General features: G+C 41.3%; 1 protein-coding gene across 3 annotated transcripts in view; it reads left to right on the top strand.

Moving 5' to 3' along the window:
- LOC123036303 (desmoplakin) overlaps positions 1–19,932 on the top strand; it is a 59,650-nt gene that overhangs the window by 13,347 nt on the left and 26,371 nt on the right. For all 3 annotated transcript variants that reach the window (XM_044455451.1, XM_044455450.1, XM_044455449.1), the window contains exons 2-12: positions 3,391–3,493; positions 7,001–7,149; positions 8,249–8,420; positions 10,904–11,032; positions 12,019–12,069; positions 13,107–13,268; positions 14,043–14,147; positions 14,839–14,934; positions 15,931–16,056; positions 18,658–18,810; positions 19,634–19,788. In XM_044455451.1, coding sequence (XP_044311386.1) covers positions 3,391–3,493; positions 7,001–7,149; positions 8,249–8,420; positions 10,904–11,032; positions 12,019–12,069; positions 13,107–13,268; positions 14,043–14,147; positions 14,839–14,934; positions 15,931–16,056; positions 18,658–18,810; positions 19,634–19,788 — 1,401 coding nt within the window. The remainder of the gene's footprint in view (positions 1–3,390; positions 3,494–7,000; positions 7,150–8,248; positions 8,421–10,903; positions 11,033–12,018; positions 12,070–13,106; positions 13,269–14,042; positions 14,148–14,838; positions 14,935–15,930; positions 16,057–18,657; positions 18,811–19,633; positions 19,789–19,932) is intronic.

Genomic DNA, 19,932 nt, shown 5'->3' with positions numbered 1-19,932 from the left:
GATAGCATCTGATGTGGTAAATACTGGAACATCAGCAGGGAAGGCGCATTCATCTGAAACAGTTTATTATGCTACTCTTTAATCTTCGATGTCTTTAATCACATCAAAAGTCATGGTAAGGATGACTCTTTATTGAACATAATTCCAAATGTAAGGCTGATTTATTCAAGCTTTTGCACTTCAATTAATAACTTAATAACTTTCAGCTGAAAAGAGGAACTACCTCATTGAAAAATAATGCATTTAGCAATATGTCATGTTTCACAAGAAGAACACTACACAGAACGGAACCCACATGGGTAGCATACTTGGAAAGTGTTTGATGATTTATGGCAGGCGAATAGAGTCTAGAAAGTCTAGAAAGCCAAAGCAGTATATCTATTTATTTATGGATAGGCTGCTTTACAGTATTTTAGAGCATGTCACTGAATGAAATAAGAGTAATGCAACAAAATGTGGTTTAGCATGAAATGAAACTCCAAATGAAAATCACAAACAAAGATCAGGGAACAAAGCTAGGAAGCTAAAATTGGTTTAAAAGCCAAAGCAAGATTTTAAAATCCAGGGAACATTCAAAAAGGTCTTTCTTTTCCTGGCACCAAAATAACAATAAAGTAGGTGCCCGGCAAGCCTGCTTGAGGAGAGCATTTGACAACTGGACCTTTCCCTCGTAGGTGATGAGGATAGATGTGTTATTCTACTCACCTACAAACTCACCTCATCTTCTTTTCCTACTGCCTTTCTTGGCTAGACCACACTTGGAACTTCCCTGAAGTTCAGAGGTGGAAGCTGTGATATATGAAGATGGTTGTGTGCCTGTTCTAAAATATGACAGAAAAATAATAGGCATTTAACTAAAAAGGAGATTGTATTTGAGTTCCTGTGAATTGAGGTACTGTTTGATCTATCTAGGTTGCTGCATTCATCACATGATGAGCATATGAAAAGATGCTCATATGGAACCAGGTTAGAAATGTTCTTGCTCACTGTGTTGAAATACATAATATTAATTCATATGAGAGAGAGAGAAATTACACTTGTATCTACAAAAGCTCTAGTCAGTCTGAGTTGACAGGATAGAACTGGGTCTTTATATCTTTTAAGCAGAATAGTTCAGTACAAATGAATGTGATATGTAGCAGGCTAGACTTGGTACAGAAGTTAGCTACTCCCTGGAAATTACTTTGCTAAAGTGTCTGCTTCAATGGCAGGTGTTTCCATTTGGGAAGTGCTTGAGCTTGTTTGGGAGCTCTGATCCCACTAGAGGTGTGGTTCCTAGTTTATAGCACCTCACCCATAATCAGCTAGTATGGGCTTGCATAGTGGCTGCATCCCAACAAGACCAAATGCTGGCAAACCAGTCTAACACAGTGGTATTATTTGTTTACGAGATACAGTAAAAAAGTTAGTCAAAATTACTTGTTCCTGCACCACCATATTGTTATTTTTTTTAGCTATTGCCTGATGATTTTCTAAGTGGACCAGATTAGCCAAGCCATTCTTATCAGAAGCATAGTTTCCAGAGCATGTTTTCATAACTTAGACTAATGTGGTGATTAATACAGAATGTTATTAATCACACAGTGGAGTCATCACTTTGATGCTACTAAGTCTCTTCTTTGTGCCTTAGAAATTAATGTTGTTGCAAAACCAGGAGTCACTTTGATTTTTGCATACATGAGCAAATTACTTTATTGTGAATTAAAATACAATTATTATGGAATCTAATTACTGAAAGAATCTAGTATTTCTTTCAGCCAAGGAACTCAGTAATAAGATGTGTGTTACCCGCACCACACACAGTTTTTGTGTTAGCAACAGCCATTGAGTTAGGTTAAGCAGAAAGTTAGTAATTGGCTCAAAATCAAGAGTTGGAGGGGGAGGGTTATGAGTTTATCCGGTCCAGTGGTTCATTGTCAAATCAATCAAGTAGACCAATTCTATGCCAGACATTCCCACCGTCTGACCCACAAACAGCATGAGCCTCACTGAGGGTGGAGCCAGCCCCTTTTGGAGGGGAAGGGAAGAGGGGGACCCAGCTTGGAACCAACTCCTGAGATGGGCAAGAGCTATCTCCACCAGTCAGAGGAATCACTACTTTGATAGATGCAACTTGTTAACAGTAAAAACAGTAAAACTTCATTATTGCTCACTTTGCATTGCATACCAGCCTAGCTGAATAAAGGTCTGTATTTTAAAAACCTTTTACCTTGGTCTGCTGGAAAGCAAAAAGGGTGGAGGCACGCTCATGCCATCAATTTGGGCTTTCTGTGGAATTAGGAAATCCAAATTCCCCAACTGGATCTAGAAAACCCATTAAAGGCAGATAGCAGTGCTAGCAGTTTGCATCATCTGCTTACCCTGTAATATTGATACAGAGGCCCTTATTATAAAATCATGTATCTAGGCCTTTGGGCTGTATTACGTAAAAGATGGGATAATAAGATAAATGGTTATGAAGGGAGAAGAGACCGTGAATTTCTGTGCTCAACTATTATGGTTGTGCAGACACTTCTTGTCTGGGTTCAGAAAACATGATGAGCCATGTTGGATTTTTGCCATTATTGATCTGTTCTGTTGTCTGAACTCAGTCATGGTATTTCATTACGGTAAATTTGGTCTTTAGAAACCATGATAGAAAGCAATAGTTTGCACTATAGTTTCTCTGTATCACCATGGCTTGTTGTGCTGTCTGAATCCAGGACAGGGTTTCCACAGTTCTGGTATGCAGCTACCACAGAGACCTCTGGAAAGAGTGTCCGTTGCAGAAGCCATTCCAGCCATCTAACCTTGATATGTGGACCAGTGAGAAAGAGGCAGGGAGTGATATGACTTGGGATTGAATTTCAGGCACTGTGGCTGATGGGATACATGCCAAAAGTGGGAGAACTAAGCAGGGAGGTTGGAATCCATGATAAATTAAAAACTACTTGATTATGTGTCAAGTAGATCATAGTAAAAAACTGTGTACCATGGCAACCTTGCACGGGTGTTTGTTGTGGTATATAAACCTAGCCCGTGTGTTTTCCTGCCTAATATTTAAGGCTAAGCACTTTCTCTCTCATATACGACACATCCTTGTGTTTGATCCCTTGGTGGAAACCACATTACAGGCTGGAGTTTTCAACCTAAAGCATGTTCCCACAGTGGCTTTTTATGAGGCTGCAGACTCAGCATTATGGCTCCCTTGTGAGTCAAAAGAAAGGGAGGCAACGCATATCAAGAGAATCTCTGTGAAGCCAACACACAGGTTACAACACTTTAATCTGAATAAGGTGTGCTGCTCTCCTCTGGAAATTGTGTTTGAAATTCATGAGTAATTACAGCCATGTGACTGACGCTCTCTTCCTCTCTCCCTCTCCCTGTTCCCCCTCCCCATTTCTCCTTTAGTCAAAATGGAACCGGTACAATGTCTAGACGTCAGAACACCATTCAGGAGCTTTTGCAAAATTGTTCGGATTGCCTCATGCGTGCTGAACTTATAGTGCAGCCTGTAAGTTGTGTTTCTTTCTTGATCCTAACCAAGTGCTGACCGGGGAGTGGGAAGATTGCTGTTGTTTTCACTGCTTTGAAGAAACGCACTTTGGAAATGTGCTGTAGAACAGTTTGTTAACAAGAAGCTATGGAGGGACTGCAGTTCTGATTTAGACCCCTTGCCTTGCAGGCAGAAAGTCCCAATTGGAAAGGATCAGATTGCAAGAAATGGGTCAGATCTTTCCCTGCCAAAGAACCATTGCCCGCCACAATAGACCATGCTAGAATGAATGTACCAATAGCCCCCCTTGGCCTAGGGCAGCTGTTTCTTGTCAGTATCCATTTATTTCATTTATTGCATTTCTGTGCTGCTTGTTAGCTGAAACTTTCTGGGCAGTTAACAAAGATAAAAACCTTAAAGATGCATTAGGAGAACCCTGTACATACAAATGGTGCAACACAGATATATATTTGTAAACATTGTTCAAGTTGAATACTTGGAATACAGCTACATTAATGACTTGATTAATTTCAGGGAAGTCAACTAGGGTTTTAGCCTACAACTCCCACCAGTCTTAGCAAGCAGAGCCAATGATAAGGGATTGTGGGAACTGTAGGCTGAAAATTCTGAAGGGCTGCAGGTAGCCTAAGCCAAGCAGTGATGGGTGGAACCCTCAAGGAAAAAGATGAATCAATGAATGGATTGCTTGTCGACAGCCAAATTTAAGCCAGCCTTGTGAATAACTATTCAGAGGCACTGTTCATCTCTTGCTCAGCCCTTGCTGCCTCTCCTTCACTTGTATGATCTCAGTTTCCTTGAGGGTCTATTCCTGCTACCTTGTAACAACAGAAGCATATGAATTTGCCCTATATCGAGTTGAACATTGGTCTATCTGATACTGGTGGTAACACATACCCACTATGATTAGCATGCACTGATAGCCTTCATTCAGCTTGAATCAATTTTCTTGAGATTCCTTAGTACCTTTAATTTCCAGAAATACTGGAAGGGCAGAACTGTGCAAGTAAATAGTGGGCAAAATGTCCCAGGATTTTTTGTGCTCTTGTTCAGTTCCCATTTGTTTCAATAGAGTCTACACTGGATAATTTCCCAAGAGATTGGACTAAAAGCTTCTTCCTTAGAACACGTGTCTCATTTCTGTTTCTGTAGCTGGATATCTAAAAAGTATCTAAAACAAGGTAAATGCTAACAACAAGAACTGTTAGAAAAGTGATAGTTCTGTGGGTTCATCCACACATCACACCAAGCTAATCTGGAAACAAGCCAAGGTGGACTGGTTGCTCCCTACACAAACTGTAGAATAGCTAGTAGGTAATCAGGCCCATCCTGGGTCGTTTGCCTCCTCCTCACTTTTTCCTGCTGCTCAGTCCTTCAGGAGATATCCCACTTGTCTCCCTGTCCGTGCTGTGACTGTGAGCCATTTTTGACTCACTGTGACTTTTCTATCTTTCTATCTTTTTAGCTTTTTTTTTCTTTTTAGATTGCAAAAACAGATTTGACAACCAGCTTCCATAATCTATTTTGACAGCCACTGATAGTGGCACCCCAGCAGCATGGAAAACAATTTGTTAAAATTCTTCTTAATTAAGTATTTATTTAAATGTTATTTTAATTGTTAATGTTATTTATTGATTTTATTGATTTTAAATTTTCACCAGGATGTCTCCACTTTTTTATGCATTTGTATATGGAATTTATTTATGATTGGAAACCGCCCTGAGGCTTATGTGAAGGGGGCGGCATATAAGTTGTCTAAATAAATAAATTAATAAATAAATATATTGCTGTGCCTTTGTAATAGTGGAGGTGCACAGTTCTGTAAGTATGGCAGTTGGCAGTCTTGGTTGGGTTGTTGTCCTGGAGGGTTACCTGATGCCATAATGCAACAGAAGCCAGCCCTGGATGTTGATCCAAAGGAGCTCCAACGGACCTCCCTTTTCTTTGGTTTCCTTTGTCAGATTGCCTTTTGACAGCTGTCAAGAAAAACCAAACACATTAGTGATCTTTACTGGTGGAATTTACACTCCCTTTTTGGCAAGATCCTTTTGTTCTTTGCACTAGACCATCTTAAGTCTAGATGCATTTTTCAAGACTCAATAAAACATTTTTCAAGGTCCTCAATAAAAGAAAAATGCAAGTCTCCCCCTTTTATCAGGAACTAGCTTTTTGACAGCTAGCTGTCAATACTGCAGTTCTTTTTAGAATTAGTTTCTTGACAGGGCTTCCCATGATTTCTTGACTGGGGCATAGATATTAACGTCTGGAAAAAATCATGAGCCCTGCCAAACAAAACCCTTTAAAAGGATCTGAAGTTTTGACAGCTGACTGTCAAAATTGACAGCTCTTTCTGGGAAAAACTGGAAAAGTGAACTTACATGGACAGCCATGTGTGTGCATGCATGCAAACACACACCGAGAGAAACAACAGGATAATCTTACCATGAAATTCTAGCACCCCTTTCTTGAAGCAAAGATCACTTGCATTTTTGGTTTCCCTTGACATCTTGTCTTTTGACAGCTGCTGAAGAACCAAAGAGAAGAAACCTCCCCCCCCCCCCAAATACTTCTTTGAGTCCTGCTGAACTATGAGAGCAGTTCCCTCCCCGGGACATTGACCTAAACAAGTCTTCCACCTTTGCACTCTCAGAACTGTGCACAACTGCAGTTGGACCATTGCAGGAAAAAAAAGGAGAGAGGAAGAAAGGAAAGAGGAAAAGAATAGGATGTTTAAAAAATTGTTTCCCAACCACTGAGAGCCCCTCCAGTTTGCTGCTCGGGCACTTTCATGGCTGTCAAAATGGGGGTCACAAAACTCAGCTGCCAAATTGAATTTCTTGATCCCTGGAAAAAACATTTAAGTGACAAAAAGACAACAGTGAGCGGAAAGGTCTCGCAATCACAGTAGGGGGCCTCTAGCCAGTGCGAAATATGCCCATAGTGTTGCTTAGTCATTGGAGGCCTGGCTGGCACTGGTGGGTGTCCAAGCAAATGTAGTAAGAATGGCAAGGGGATTTTGGTGCTCTTGCCAAGCAAGAGACTAGCTGGTTCACTCGTTGGGGTAGCAACTCCCAGTGGGTCGCTGCATCATGTGAACACAGTTATTGTGTGTATATTTGAGTGAGTGAGTGTGTGTGTGTGTGTGTGTGTGTGTGTGTGTTGGAACATTCATGGCTTCAGTGCATCACTAATAGAAAACTTGAAGTATTTTAAAGCATGGAGTCTAGAACATCATATGAATTTATATGTACGTTGTTTATGTATCTGGATTAATGGAGAACTATAGCAGATTATTTTCATGTGTTGAGCCTTCTGTCAAATACCATCACATGTATATTTACGCATTTTGAACTAAATATTTATTTATTTAATACTGCCCAATAGCCCAGGCTCTCTGGGTAGTTAACGCAAGTTAAAAAGTGAAAATCACACATACAAAGAATTAACTTAAGGCAACGGAACCACAAAAGCAATATGGTAACTTGTGCTTTATTTCTTGCCCCTTAGGAACTGAAATACGGAGATGGCATCCAGATCAGCAGGAATCGGGAGCTGGAGGATTGCTTTGGCCAAGCAAATGAACAAATGGACATCCTCGATGGGTTGATCAGGGAGATGAGACAAATGGGTCAGCCTTGCGATCTGTACCAGAAAAGGTACTGGCATTGTGTTTATATCCTGGCTTTCTCCCAAAGAGGCCCAGGTAGCATGTGGAATCTGTCATCCAGACTGTCTAGGCCTAGCCTAGGCCTGATACTGAATCAGAAGAGGTACCCATGAGTGATACGAGGAATTCTGGGCTCTCATGCAGTCAAGGGGTTCTCCCCTGAGGCTTTCCAGGCTTGCCAAGGGCAAATCATGCCTCCTCTTTCATGCCAGTGCCACGAGACAATGATGGAGATTCTCTGGGAGCATCACACATCTGATAAGGCTTGTTCCAATCTCAGTCTTCATTTTCAGCATTAGGATTTCCCCTGTCCATACTGTTTAAGCCAGGGAAGTATTTTCAGTGCACACACTTATTTGGTAGCTTCCTAGAAAAAAAGAAGAAATTTAATTATTAAACACTGAAATAATAAGTTAGTTGATTATGTTGCAATGGTGAGACTAATTAACTAAGTAGAAGGACAACCAGTCAAAGAAAACAAGTGGAAATTGTATTATACATAGCCACTTTTACTGAGGATAATAACAGAAAAGTATAGGTAAAATGGATTGGAACATTCTGAGAAAATTGTATGAGATTAGAAGAATTTACAATGAATTTTAATGACGTGCAAAAATTAGGATTCTGTAAAAAGGACAGTGATTGTTGAATTAGAGTGATTTCCCATAAATATCTGATATTCTAGGCAAGATTGGTTGAAGAAATCTTTTTTTTTTCCTTTTGGTAACTTTTATGTTTGTTTATTTTTCCATTTGTTCTTTTTTCTTCCTTCTTTCCCAATTTTTTGTTATTAAAATAAAATTATTTAAGAAGAAATGAAGGACAGTGAATGATCTTGCTGGATCTGGCTTTTTAGGTCATCGTTCACATATTCAGTAGTATACCATCACTGGATGCTGCAAGATATGTTTACAGCACTGGGAAATAATGGCTTATTTTGTTCCAGATTTTTTGATTACAAACTTCTGGCCTGCAAAAGTGTAGGGTAGCTCAGTTTCCACCCATGCCTGTATGCGCTCACTCTCCCTGTACTTGGCTTTATAGCCCCTTTGCTATGCTTACCCTTTATCAGCATGTTTCTTTTTCAGGTTGCTTCAGCTTCAAGAGCAGATGCGTGCCCTCTACAAGGCCATCAGCGTACCCCGTGTCCGAAGGGCTAGCTCCAAAGGTGGTGGTTATACATCTCAGAGTGGCTCAGGATGGGATGAATACACCAGACGTGTCACCAGTGACTGTCTGAATTGGATGAGGCAGCAGAAGGTAAATTCCGACATCAGAATGGATTCTCAAAACTTCAGAGTTATATCACATACTTATCGTGTGTCATTTCAGTGGGGGTGGGGTTTGGTGAGGAGGGAAGAAACATTTAAAATGGATTGATTTCCCCTCCTTCATTATTCTAGCTAGTTCTACTTTACTTTGGGTTTATTTTTTGTGCCTCAGAATAAGGTTTGGAGGAGTGGAAAGCAAAACCCCTTCCTCTGAGCCCGAGTTGTTGTCGATCTTTTTGAATGCATTGGTTACAAGCTTAAAATACTCATCTAAGAGGCTGAGACTAACAGTATACTCATAACACTTTGTTCTTGCAATTTCCTTTTCACAGGAACAAAGAAGTGGGGGACTCAGAAAAGAGGAAGCAACTAGCCATAACTAGAAGTCCCTCTTGACAGGGCTTCCCATGATTTCTTGACAGGGACATAAATATTGATGCTTGCAAGAAATTATTTTGAGCCCTGCCAAATAAAACCATTTTAAAATTCCATCCCTGAAGGTTAACAACACAGTCCTACCAGTAAAAGGGAGTGTGCTACAAGGAAGAAAATTAAGGGGAGGAAAAACTAAGGGGCGGAGGAAGGACCTTCCCCCTTGACCGCCTCTGTTAAACTCTTGTTTGCTCTCCCTGTGAGCTTGGCTGCTTGTATCCCAGAGTCCCTAGACCAGCTCGAGCAGCTTCCTCTGATCTGCTCAGCAAGGAGCCAGGAACCAGAACCTCCTTCAATCTCCTTATTTTATCTTGACCCCTCTCTGCTTTGTATTCTGTCCATGAAGCAGTGTGCCAAGAGAAGGTTTTCCCTTGTAATTCCTCCCAGGAGCTTCCATTTTCTTGCTAGTGTTTTGGTTTACTTTCCCATCAGGCCTGCAGATAAGAGGACTCACACTCTACACACCTGCACTGGGTTTCTCGAGTAGTGCTGGGAGCTGGCATTGGGCCACCATTCATTCACACAGAGAGGGGAATGTTTCACCTTGCTGTTCTTGGCTCATAGCAAGCTGAGAGGAGGGTGGACCTGCTGTAACTTTTAGATGACCAACAGCCTAAAATGGCATCCCTTGCTGGAGCCCTTCCAACTTTGCTGAAGCACAGGTGTGGCTGCAGGTGGAATTTGCTGGAGCGATACAGTTGTGCTGAGTCAGAAAGGTTTTGCTTCAGTCTCATACCTGATTTTGAAAGGTGGGGGTGAGGAGAGACTTCACTTCAGTCTAATGGGCAGAGCCCTGTTCCTAAGCCAGGCTCAGCTTCTGAGATTTCTGGATGGCCATGAGGAAGAAAGTATCTGTCTCAGTTCCCCTCTTCTAAAGTGGACACGTGAAATGGTTTTCATGAGGAGGAAGGAGCTAAAGATTTTACTGCACTTCTGTACCAGCAGTGAAGCATCAGCTGTTCATCTCCCTGCCAAAATTAACACATATTTATTTATTGCACTTATATGGGCTTTCTGGGTGGCTCACAAGAAACAACAACAAAACATAAATATAATAAATAGAACAATGGCATCTAAAAACCACATAAAATCCAAGCAATATAAAATGTGAAAATAGGAGGATAGTAAACAACAATATAGACAACAATAAAAGCAACAGTAAAACCAGGGAAAAACCAAATAAAAGCATGATTCTGAAATAAAATTAAAAGGTACTTGCTTGGCAGTGGAAACAGTAAGGAGGCTGCCAGTCGCATCTCTTTTGGAAGAGAGTTCCATAGATGAGGTATAATAACAGAGAAGGCCCTTTTTCTAGCCAATTTCCCCCTTAATTTATGAGCGGTGTGTGTGTCACAAGTAGAGCCTCTGTTGATGATCTGAGTGGTCTGTTAGGGATATATAGAGACAGGCATTCCTTTAGGAGATAGCCCTTAAATATCATCAAGAACCAAGTGCGTGAATGTTTTTGGATGAGCCACGGACCTGAAACTTGGAATCAAATTATTACAAATCTTTAATATAAATATGGAAGCCCTAATGAGATGGTTGCAATGGACGTGGAGGCTGCAGGAGTACAAGTTGTATTCTCAGGCAGTTGGTTTGCGCATACAGTGAGAAAGAGTACCTGGGTTGAAGATGAACTTCTCCGCAAAGGTGGCATGATAACTTGAATTTTGGGCTACCATAATGAGTCTGTAGCAACCTTGATCAGATTTCTGTGCTTGCCTGGTGTGCTGTCAAGCTGCATTTTTATCTAGTTGTGTTCTCCCCTGCTTTGTGTGGACTGAAAGGGGGTCTGGAAAGTTGTCACTCTTTCTTGATTTTACACCACTTCACTTTGAAATCACAATGTCTGGATGATCCATCTCAAGGGAAACCATTTGCAACAGCTAGGCCAAGTCCAACAGGGCAAAGTAGGACTGGAATTTAAACCTTTTCTTAAATGTCTTTTTTTTTTAAATTTTGCCTTGTGTAGGCACCTTATATAAATGAGCCACAAATGATGGTGCTCTCTCTTCCTTCCTCTCATTTGCCCTTCAGGCTGAAATGGAGTTAGTAAAATGGGGATTTGATGCAGCAGCAATTGAACAACAAATTGCTGACCACCGGAGATTTCATAATGCCATTGGAGACTATCGCTGGCATTTGGACAAAATCAAGACCGATCTGGTAAGATACAGATTCTGAGTCCCTGATTTTTTTTAAAGACCCCTGCCCATTTAAACTGCTCTCTGATGTCTTTGGTTTGGATGAAAGCTCCCTTTGAGCACTGGCATGCCTATTTCATTGAGAAATATTAGTGCACAAAATAGCATATTTCCCTCTCTGCCCACCATCTGTTCCTTCTTTATATGATTGCAAACAGTTTCTAATTTGAGATTGGTGTCAAGAGGGATCTAGGGGCAGCATTAGACATTTTGGTACCTTGTTATATAATATTCACCCATTCCCTACTGGACTCTTCCTGTCTCCACTCTACATTGGACTGTGCAGGTTCTTGGGCCTGACGGGTCCAATCAGTGCATGCAGTATTGACCACTCAGCCTAGAGAGCTGTAACATGACTTCCTTTACCCTTGTTTTCATTTCCACTCCAGGCCCTCCTTGCTGGGGTACAGTCCCATCTTTTCTGCCAGTGATTGGTTTTCCTAATTACATAGAGCAATTCCCCAGGGCAACGTAGCCTCCATGCATTTTGACTTAATTTTTCATTTCTACAGGAATTCCTCAAGCATAGCAGGCTATCACAGTGGCCTGGATCAGACATTATAACCGTGCAGGTTCTTCTTTTAACACTTCTGCTTTTTTATGAATGAGCAGAAATGAGCAAGTGTGTTGGCTCCTGCTGCCCAGTTTTCCCCACTGTAGACAGGAAGAGCAAAAAAATGAAACATAAAAAAATAAAATATCCCAAGGGCACGACATTCCTGAATGAATGACTGAGATGTAAAGTGTGCATTGTAACTCTGGGTTATCTCTCCCTCACCTGCACAGAATTCTTGGGTTGTATGTCCCACTAAACAACCCAGAGATGAAACATCCCAATGATTCTAATAATGAATCATTGTGAGACCTGAACCAGACCACCGTATGTGGCTCTTGATTTTATTTGCCTTGTTACCAGCCATACAAGATCTTTCTTCTTTTTGTCCACAGCGTGAGAAGGCTGCTGTTCACCAGCTGGAGGAGGAATATGAATATCTGCTGGTAAGCTGAAGAGCAATTTGATTTCTGAAGGCTTTGTAATCTCCATTTTGCCTACTAGATAAACATGCATCATCAACCATAGGGGTCTGTTTTGCACAATAACTTGCACCTCAAGTCCAGTATTTATGAAAAGTGAATCTCAGTTTAGAGTAGGGTTTGGCTGCCAGTTTGCATACATCAGGACTCTTGTGCTTTTAATAGTATAGTTGTGGTAAGCAAAAATTTTGTTAGGTGCACTACTTTGTTCACAATGAGAGAAAGTGGATCTGCTCAAGAAGCTCTTTCTCTTCTTCCAATTTATTAGACACCTTTCTAAAAAAAAAAACCCTCAAATGAGAGGTTTAAAATGTAAAAGAATTGGATCCTGTGTCTGCTTAAAACATCTCCAGTCTTCATCCCCAGTTGCAAAAAACTTGTATTAATTTGCTCTGGATTGCAACCATTTTTCCTCCCTGTGGTGTAATGGTTAACTAGGGAAAACCTAATGTTCCAATTCGTATTCTGCTGCGATACTGACTGGATAAACTTAAGCCAGTCACTTTCTCTCAGCCTCACCTACTTCACAGTGTTGTTTTGTGGATAAAGTGGAGAGGGACCAACCTAGTATGCTGCCTTGTGCTCTTTGGAAGGATATAAATGTTTACATATATAAATTCCAATCAGACTTTGAACTGTAAATTTCTTGGACTTTTTTTTTGGTGCTATGGCTTTTAAAACCCTCTAGACTTAATCCAGCTCGTAGTGGCTGGAACTTCATACCTTTTTCTTTAAAAACAACAACATTCTAGCTGTTAAGTACTCTAAAGTCGACAATTCATAGTGCAGTTTTTCATTATGGCAATTCCTGTGGCTAGCAAAATCAAAATAAATAATGCATTTTCGATTTAATTTAGCACCAATATGGCCAGCGTGTATTTGCTGCCAAAACTAGTTGCTCCGGCTTTCTTGATCCCTCTCTTCATATCATATTTCTTTGCTTCATAATCTGAACTTTAAATTAAAAAAAGATTAATTACTTTGCTGCTGTTGTTTTGTAGAAATTCTCCTTTGAAAGAATGGACCAGCTGCGTCAGCTGCAAAATATCATCCAAGCAACTAGCAGGGAAATCATGTGGATCAATGACTGTGAGGAAGAAGAGCTTCTCTATGACTGGAGTGACCGAAACACTGACATTGCCAGGAAACAAGAGGCGTTCTCTGTGAGTTCACCAAAGAATCGGAAGTTGCAGATTATATTAACATAAATTTGAGTATTTTAAAAAATTTTTGCAAGTTGCTTTTATTTTTCTAAAAGTGCAGATGAAAGATCTTTGCTAGATTTGTGATAAAAGAGCCGTTTTGGACATTTCAGGCAGGTTGCAGGAAGGGAAGCATGCCGGAGTCTTGCTCCCTGTCTTTATGCAGCAGGGTCTCATCCAGTGAAGAGCTGCAGAAGTGTTTGTTGCCCAGTGGAAGACTGAGAAAGTGCACACCTTTTACTGGGGGCTACACTCATTGCCTCCTTTTGGTTGAGACCCAGAAGAGTGGGGAGAAGTGGTACGGGCATGTTTTCCTGCTCTCCTTCAGGACACCTAAAGGGCTGTATCCAATATTAGTACCATTTAAAGTCAGATAATGATATATGTGTAGCTCAATTGATGAAATTTCTGAATGGTTTGTGAACTTGCTAACCTTGTAGCATATTGTTTTAGCTAACTTGTGTGAATCATCTAGGAAGCTCCCCTAAACCAGGTCAGATAACTTTTCATCTATCAGTTAGTCTATATCACGGAGCTATTATTGCTTCTCTTAGCTACCTGGAAACCTTAAGAACTTGAGAAAAACCAGGCTGGATCAGACAGTCAAATATGCTGATATAGTTTAAATACACTGATTATACCAGTATCACTCTATAATGGAGTCTGACCTTATTGATCTGTTTTCCATTTCCTTTCAACAATTGCATTTAATGCCATGTCCTGGTCTGTTTCCAGAAACGTATGAGCCAGCTGGAAGTTAAAGAAAAAGAACTTAACAAGCTTAAGCAAGAATGTGACCAACTGGTGCTCAACCAGCATCCAGCTTCAGACAAAATTGAGGTATATCTTCGGCCTATATTACAGTTCTAATGTTAAAGTAAATTGGCAAAGGTTTTACTGAAGTGAAAGAATTGGGAATGAAATCCTGAACCTTGAACTGGAAGATGGCATGCACACATACATGGATACATACATGCACACATGTTGCATATCTTAAAAATCATGGGAGGCCCTCTTAGAGGTAGTCATTGATGCTTTACTAATGCAGATGACTGCTTAATATTATTTAGTAATGGAGCACTTTCTGTTTGGAGTGCTGGGCTAAGTCCATCCCTCAGTTTCCTCCTGGCTGTGGCACCTACTAGTCTTGCCTGAAGCAGGGGCCATCATGAGCCAGTGAAAGGAGGATTTCTCTGCTTGCCTGCAGCTCCCGGACTTGCAGACAAGCCAGTTAGGGAGGTCAAGGAAAGTGGGAGGGAGGAATGAGTCAGACTGCTGAAGGGCAGAGGACAAGGCCATCACTCACCCATGCAAAGTTTTGTCTTCAGCTCACTCTTAAGCCATTTGTGCTTGCTTTCTTCTATTTCATTGCTTTGCTTTTTGCTTTATTTGTTGCCTTTGTTGTAAGCTGTCCTGAAACGTCAGTGGTGCATCAGTTATACTAGTTTTAAAGAAACATACATACAAATATGATGCCATATGGAATGTGTATAAGGATGAATTGTAACTTACATATTTTTAAAATGGGCAGGCCTACATGGATACACTGCAGACTCAATGGAGCTGGATTCTTCAGATCACCAAGTGCATTGATGTTCATCTCAAGGAGAATGCGGCTTACTTTCAGGTGTGTATGGTAGGGGCTGCACCCCAACAATTCAGCATCGTATTATTATTATTATTATTATTATTATTATTATTATTATTATTATTATTAACATTTCTGTCCTGCCTGTAGCCAAAGCTCTCTGGTTTGTATCCCTCTGTTTCATCTGTATAATTGGCAGGAGGCAGGGGTATCAAGTAGGGCTGGGAGGAACCCTTTTGGAATCTGTCCCTCTAGCATTGTGCACTTCCTCTTATGCTTGTCCCAGTCCTGCAAAGTGAACTGAGCCCAGAGGAAATCCACACACAGTTGCAGACCCTGGTTGCACAACTAGCACCTTTCCTCATCCGCACAGGCTGGCAGTGGTGGGCATGAAGAGGCGCTGTGAGCAGGAGTGCCAGGTGCCTTTTCCAGTGACTAAACTTCTTCCTCACCTGGTGCTGCTGCTGCTGGTGGGCACAGAAGAGGGGCACTGGTTGTGCAGCACATGGGGGTCAATTTTTGGGGAGCACCTGCCTGGTACTCAGACTCTAGTCTGCTGCAAAGCTGACTGGAGTCCTGGAAGCCGATCCCAGGGAATCCAGTGGATTTCCACCCCCAAACAAATTTCTTACACATCTCTAGAATCAATCACACGCAATATCTCTCATTCTTACCATTTTTAAAGTATGGCTTGTCAGTTAAGAAAAGCCTGCTAAATAAAACCTCTAAATCTGGATTCTGCTCTTGAAAGATACAGATTGCCATTAGAACAATTTTATTTATTCACAAATCCATAAAGTGCATTGAATTCACATTTTTGCTGTGCTACATTTTCTATTCGCTTGTACTGGTCCAGTGTATATTTGACTTGCTCCACATAACTAACCTTAAAAAGATAACATCCAAACCATTCTTGATCCCACAAATTTAGACTGAAAGTTTCTCCTGAGACCAGTATTTATCGTAGGAAGGATGGATTCCCATTTCAGTGGTCACAAGCAACCTATAAAGACCATCTTATTTGTCTCTATGTAGTTTTTTGAGGAAGCCCAGTCTACTGAGAACTACTTGAAGAATCTACAGGATGCCATCAGGAAAAAGTTCATCTGCGACAAAAACATGTCCCTGCAAGTCCTGCTGGAGCAGATCAAAGAATTAGAGGTATTGTAGCCACTGTGTTTTGTAATGCTGAAACTTCTCTCAACTTCAGTGCCATATACAAGGCTCAACATTTCACCATTGAGTGCTTTGCCTGTGAAAGGTACTGGGTCAGGTTCAGGAGTAGTCATTCACAAAATGGACCTGTTGAAATCAGTGGAACTTAAGTTAGTCATAACAAACTTAAATCCCATAGATTTCTGGGGATCCTTTTTAAGTGTGAATAATCTGGATCCAACCCACTGTGTTTGAAAGTCATTAAGGTGACATGACTGCTCATCAGGGTAGCTCTCATTGGCTAGCCATGATGTAAGCCGTCTCTCAATAAGCAGTCATTGTCATGTTCACTTGTCATGACAAGCAACCCTGCATGGTTTCCATGGTGCATGGTTTTTTATCTAGATGTGCCTGACAGACAATTAAATGATTTCTACATTAGCATGGTTTCCACCATCCTTGTTCAGTACTTTCACTGTTGGCACATATCCTATCAACCACCTCGCCTAAAATTCAATCCCACACTGAATGTCTGGAACTGCTCATGCAGCAACTGCCATTCTTTCCAGGGAACTCTGTGGTAGCTGCATACCAGGACCATGGAAACAATGGCGATGATCAGAGAAACCATGGTGAAGTGTGGACACCATAGAACAGACCATCATTTATCATGGTTTCCAAAAATCAAATATATCATGCTGAAATGCCCCAGTAGGGTTCAGATGACATGATAGACCATCCTGTGCAATAGACCACCATGGTTTGTCATGTCATGTGAACTCATCCATTGAGTGATGACACTGCTTTCATGGACTCTTTGAAGCAAGCACTCAGGTCTTTCTTAAGGGATGCTTTGAAAAGGAGAGCTGTGGAGGAGAAGCCTGGGGAAATGGCAGCTTCTTGGCTTTCTTGTCACGATGATACGATAAGTCTAAGTGGCCTCTTTTGAGCTGTTTTTGTTACACATAGGTCATACGTTTGGCACGGAAACATTTTTAATAATCATCAGGTATTCCTTAACCAATTCCACTTAGTTGTTTTAAAGCTATCTCATCTTTCCTTATTGGCTGCCTCTTGGGTCCATCATTTTCTCCTCCAGCATAATTAGCTGGAGGATTGTGGGAGTTGGAAGATCCTTGGAAGGCACCAGTTTGGGGAAGGCTTTTTTTCTCCAGCATACAATAAATTGTATCACACTGGTTCTTGGTTACCATTAACATCTACAGAGATAATATAAGGAGGGTAAGTACTCGGAGGAGGGCTTTCTCTGCGGTGGCGCCCAATCTGTGGAATGCGCTCTCCAGAGAGGTCCGCCTGGCGCCGTCGTTATTTGTTTTTTCGTGCCAGGCGAAGACCTTTTTATTTAAACATCATTTTAATTGTTAATATTATTTATTTATTTTATATCTCTGGCCAGGTCGTCTCAAATTATATTGCTTTTATATTATGATTATTTATTTATTGTTGTAAGCCGCCCCGAGGCTTCGGCGAATGGGGCGGCATAGAAGCTTCCTAAATAAATAAATAAAGGGCAGGTTTGCGTGACATAAGAAGCCATGATGAAATCATCCAGTCATGGGTCTCATCTGGACACTTTTTCAGCATTCTGGTGTAGTCCAATTATTTTTCTGAAATCATAGCAAGACTCAATAATTGGTTCTGAGATTTCCAAGTGTCCTCACGGCTTCATCAGCATCTGGATCTGTGTTCATCATTTTATAATTGCTGGTATGAAAACACTGTAGAGTCCCTTGGCAAGAGTGGTGGCGGAAGTGGCTGCTTCTCTCTTCTGATCTCTGTTGCCTTCAGCATCTTAGCAACAGATGTGTTGTTAATTGCTTTATTTCCACGGGGAGGCCGCACAAAAATACATGGAGGCAAAAAGGGGGGATTGCAGCAAAACTGTTTGCCTTTAATAAAAATCTCTGGGGGATCAAGCAGCTGGGAAGTACCACAGACATGCAGGTATATTTGGGCGTGGAGAGGAGGGAACCATCCTTGGGATCAATCAAGAGGAGGCTGCTGTAATCCAAGGGCAGGTGTTTCACTTGTGGGCTTTGCTGGGATGTGTGGTGATGCTGAGAGGACAGAGTGAGGAGCATGGAAATATGATTGCCTGACCAGCAAATTCAGCCAAAAATCCACATGCCATGGAAGCAGCACAGGGTTGTTTACTGTGTCATGTGAATCCAGCCAATGACTGGGTTCAGACAATACAATAACTCACCCTGAAGGGTTAAGTATGGGTTGTTGTTGAACCATGAATTGTTGTTCAACTGTGGTTATTGGCTTGTCTGGAACCAGCCATGCTAGCAAACCATTGTTAACCACAAACCTGCAGTTCACAACCCAGCAACAAACTGCCTACTCTTCATTGGTGGTTTGTGGCTAATGAAGGGTTGTTGACACAGCTGGATTCAGAGAACATAAGCCATGGTTCAGCAATGACACACATTCAACCCATCATCAGTCCCTGAGGGTGAGTTGCCATGTTTTGATTTCCTGAAGTTGCAGAACTGATCTATAACAAACACAGCTCAGTGCTGGGGAGCAGGGTGTCTTGTTCAACTCAAGTGTTCTATTAACTATCCTTTTCTGCGTTTCTAGAACGAGCGAGAGAAAATTCTGGAATACAAGAGGCAGGTGCAGAATTTGATGAACAAGTCAAAGAAGATAGTGCAGCTCAAGCCACGCAACCCTGATTACAAGAGCAATAAGCCCATCATTCTCAAGGCTCTGTGTGATTACAAGCAAGATCTGGTAAGATGACATTATTGATGGTCTGTGTACACCATGGAGCTATAGAATAGAAGCACTTGGAAGCCATGGCTCCCTTTCCAGGGTTGCAGTAGCTCTTGTGGGCAAAGGCACTGGAGCTGCCTTTTTCTGGCACTCAGATATTTGCGAAGCACAATCATATCTAGTTAGATTTCCAGCTAGGTCTTATTCCAGAGGCTTAGGACAAGGTACAGTATGCCTACATATAAGCTCTGTAACTAAAGTCTACCTAAAAACAATATGTAGGGCACAGTGAAGCAGGGCAGAAATTTTCCCACTGCTTCATTTTTCCACAGAAATTGTTTGGTTTCATAAGTTTATTAGTGAACGTACATTGATTGCAAATACTTGCAAAAGTATTAGGCAAGATTGACTGGTTCCTATTTATCATGGATGTGTTTCATGGGTCTGTCTCATAAATATGTATGTCACTGAAATTCATTTTATCTCTGAGTGAAAGGGAATTTATGAATATGACAGCAAAACTGAAAGGGCTCTGACAAATTCAGTGGATGAAAGTTGAACTCTGTTCATAGTTCTTTTGGTTGCTAAAACGTATTAGTATGTCAGTAATTATCAGGACCCTTTTTCCCTCTTAAATGTAAGTTAAGTACACACTACTGCCTTTAAATTTTTACAAGTAATTCAGTAAACATGACCTTGTATTTCATGTTTTCATGTTTCATCAATCATGTTGTCATGGACCAGCATGGAAGTCAGCTAAACCCTAATATCAAAAACATATTAAAGGTAGACACGGTGTTCTAGTGCAGCCATGCCTACTTTTTAAAAACTCTTTTATTAGAAAACGATGCGCAAAGGGGACGAGTGCATTTTGAAAGACAACAGCGAGCGCAGCAAGTGGCACGTGACTGGACCAGGAGGAGTAGATATGCTAGTGCCGTCCGTCAGTCTCATTATCCCGCCACCGAATCCGTTAGCCGTGGACCTGGCAACCAAGTGAGTTATCGACCCAACCCTAACACTTGAACTGTGGCAAGCCTTACAGAAGTGGGGTTTCTTCCTGCCCCCTTTTTGCATAGCATGCCTGTGTCTCCTAGTTGGATCAAATAAGGCCTGGCTGAGTATAAAACAGAGGTTGGA

Source organism: Varanus komodoensis, unplaced genomic scaffold (genome assembly GCF_004798865.1).
Source record: "Varanus komodoensis strain SLA01 unplaced genomic scaffold, ASM479886v1 scaffold8, whole genome shotgun sequence".
In the NCBI taxonomy this organism is placed as follows: Eukaryota; Metazoa; Chordata; class Lepidosauria; order Squamata; family Varanidae; genus Varanus; species Varanus komodoensis.
The sequence above is the reverse complement of the archived record's forward strand: the minus strand, read 5'-3'. Positions and strand labels throughout refer to the sequence as shown.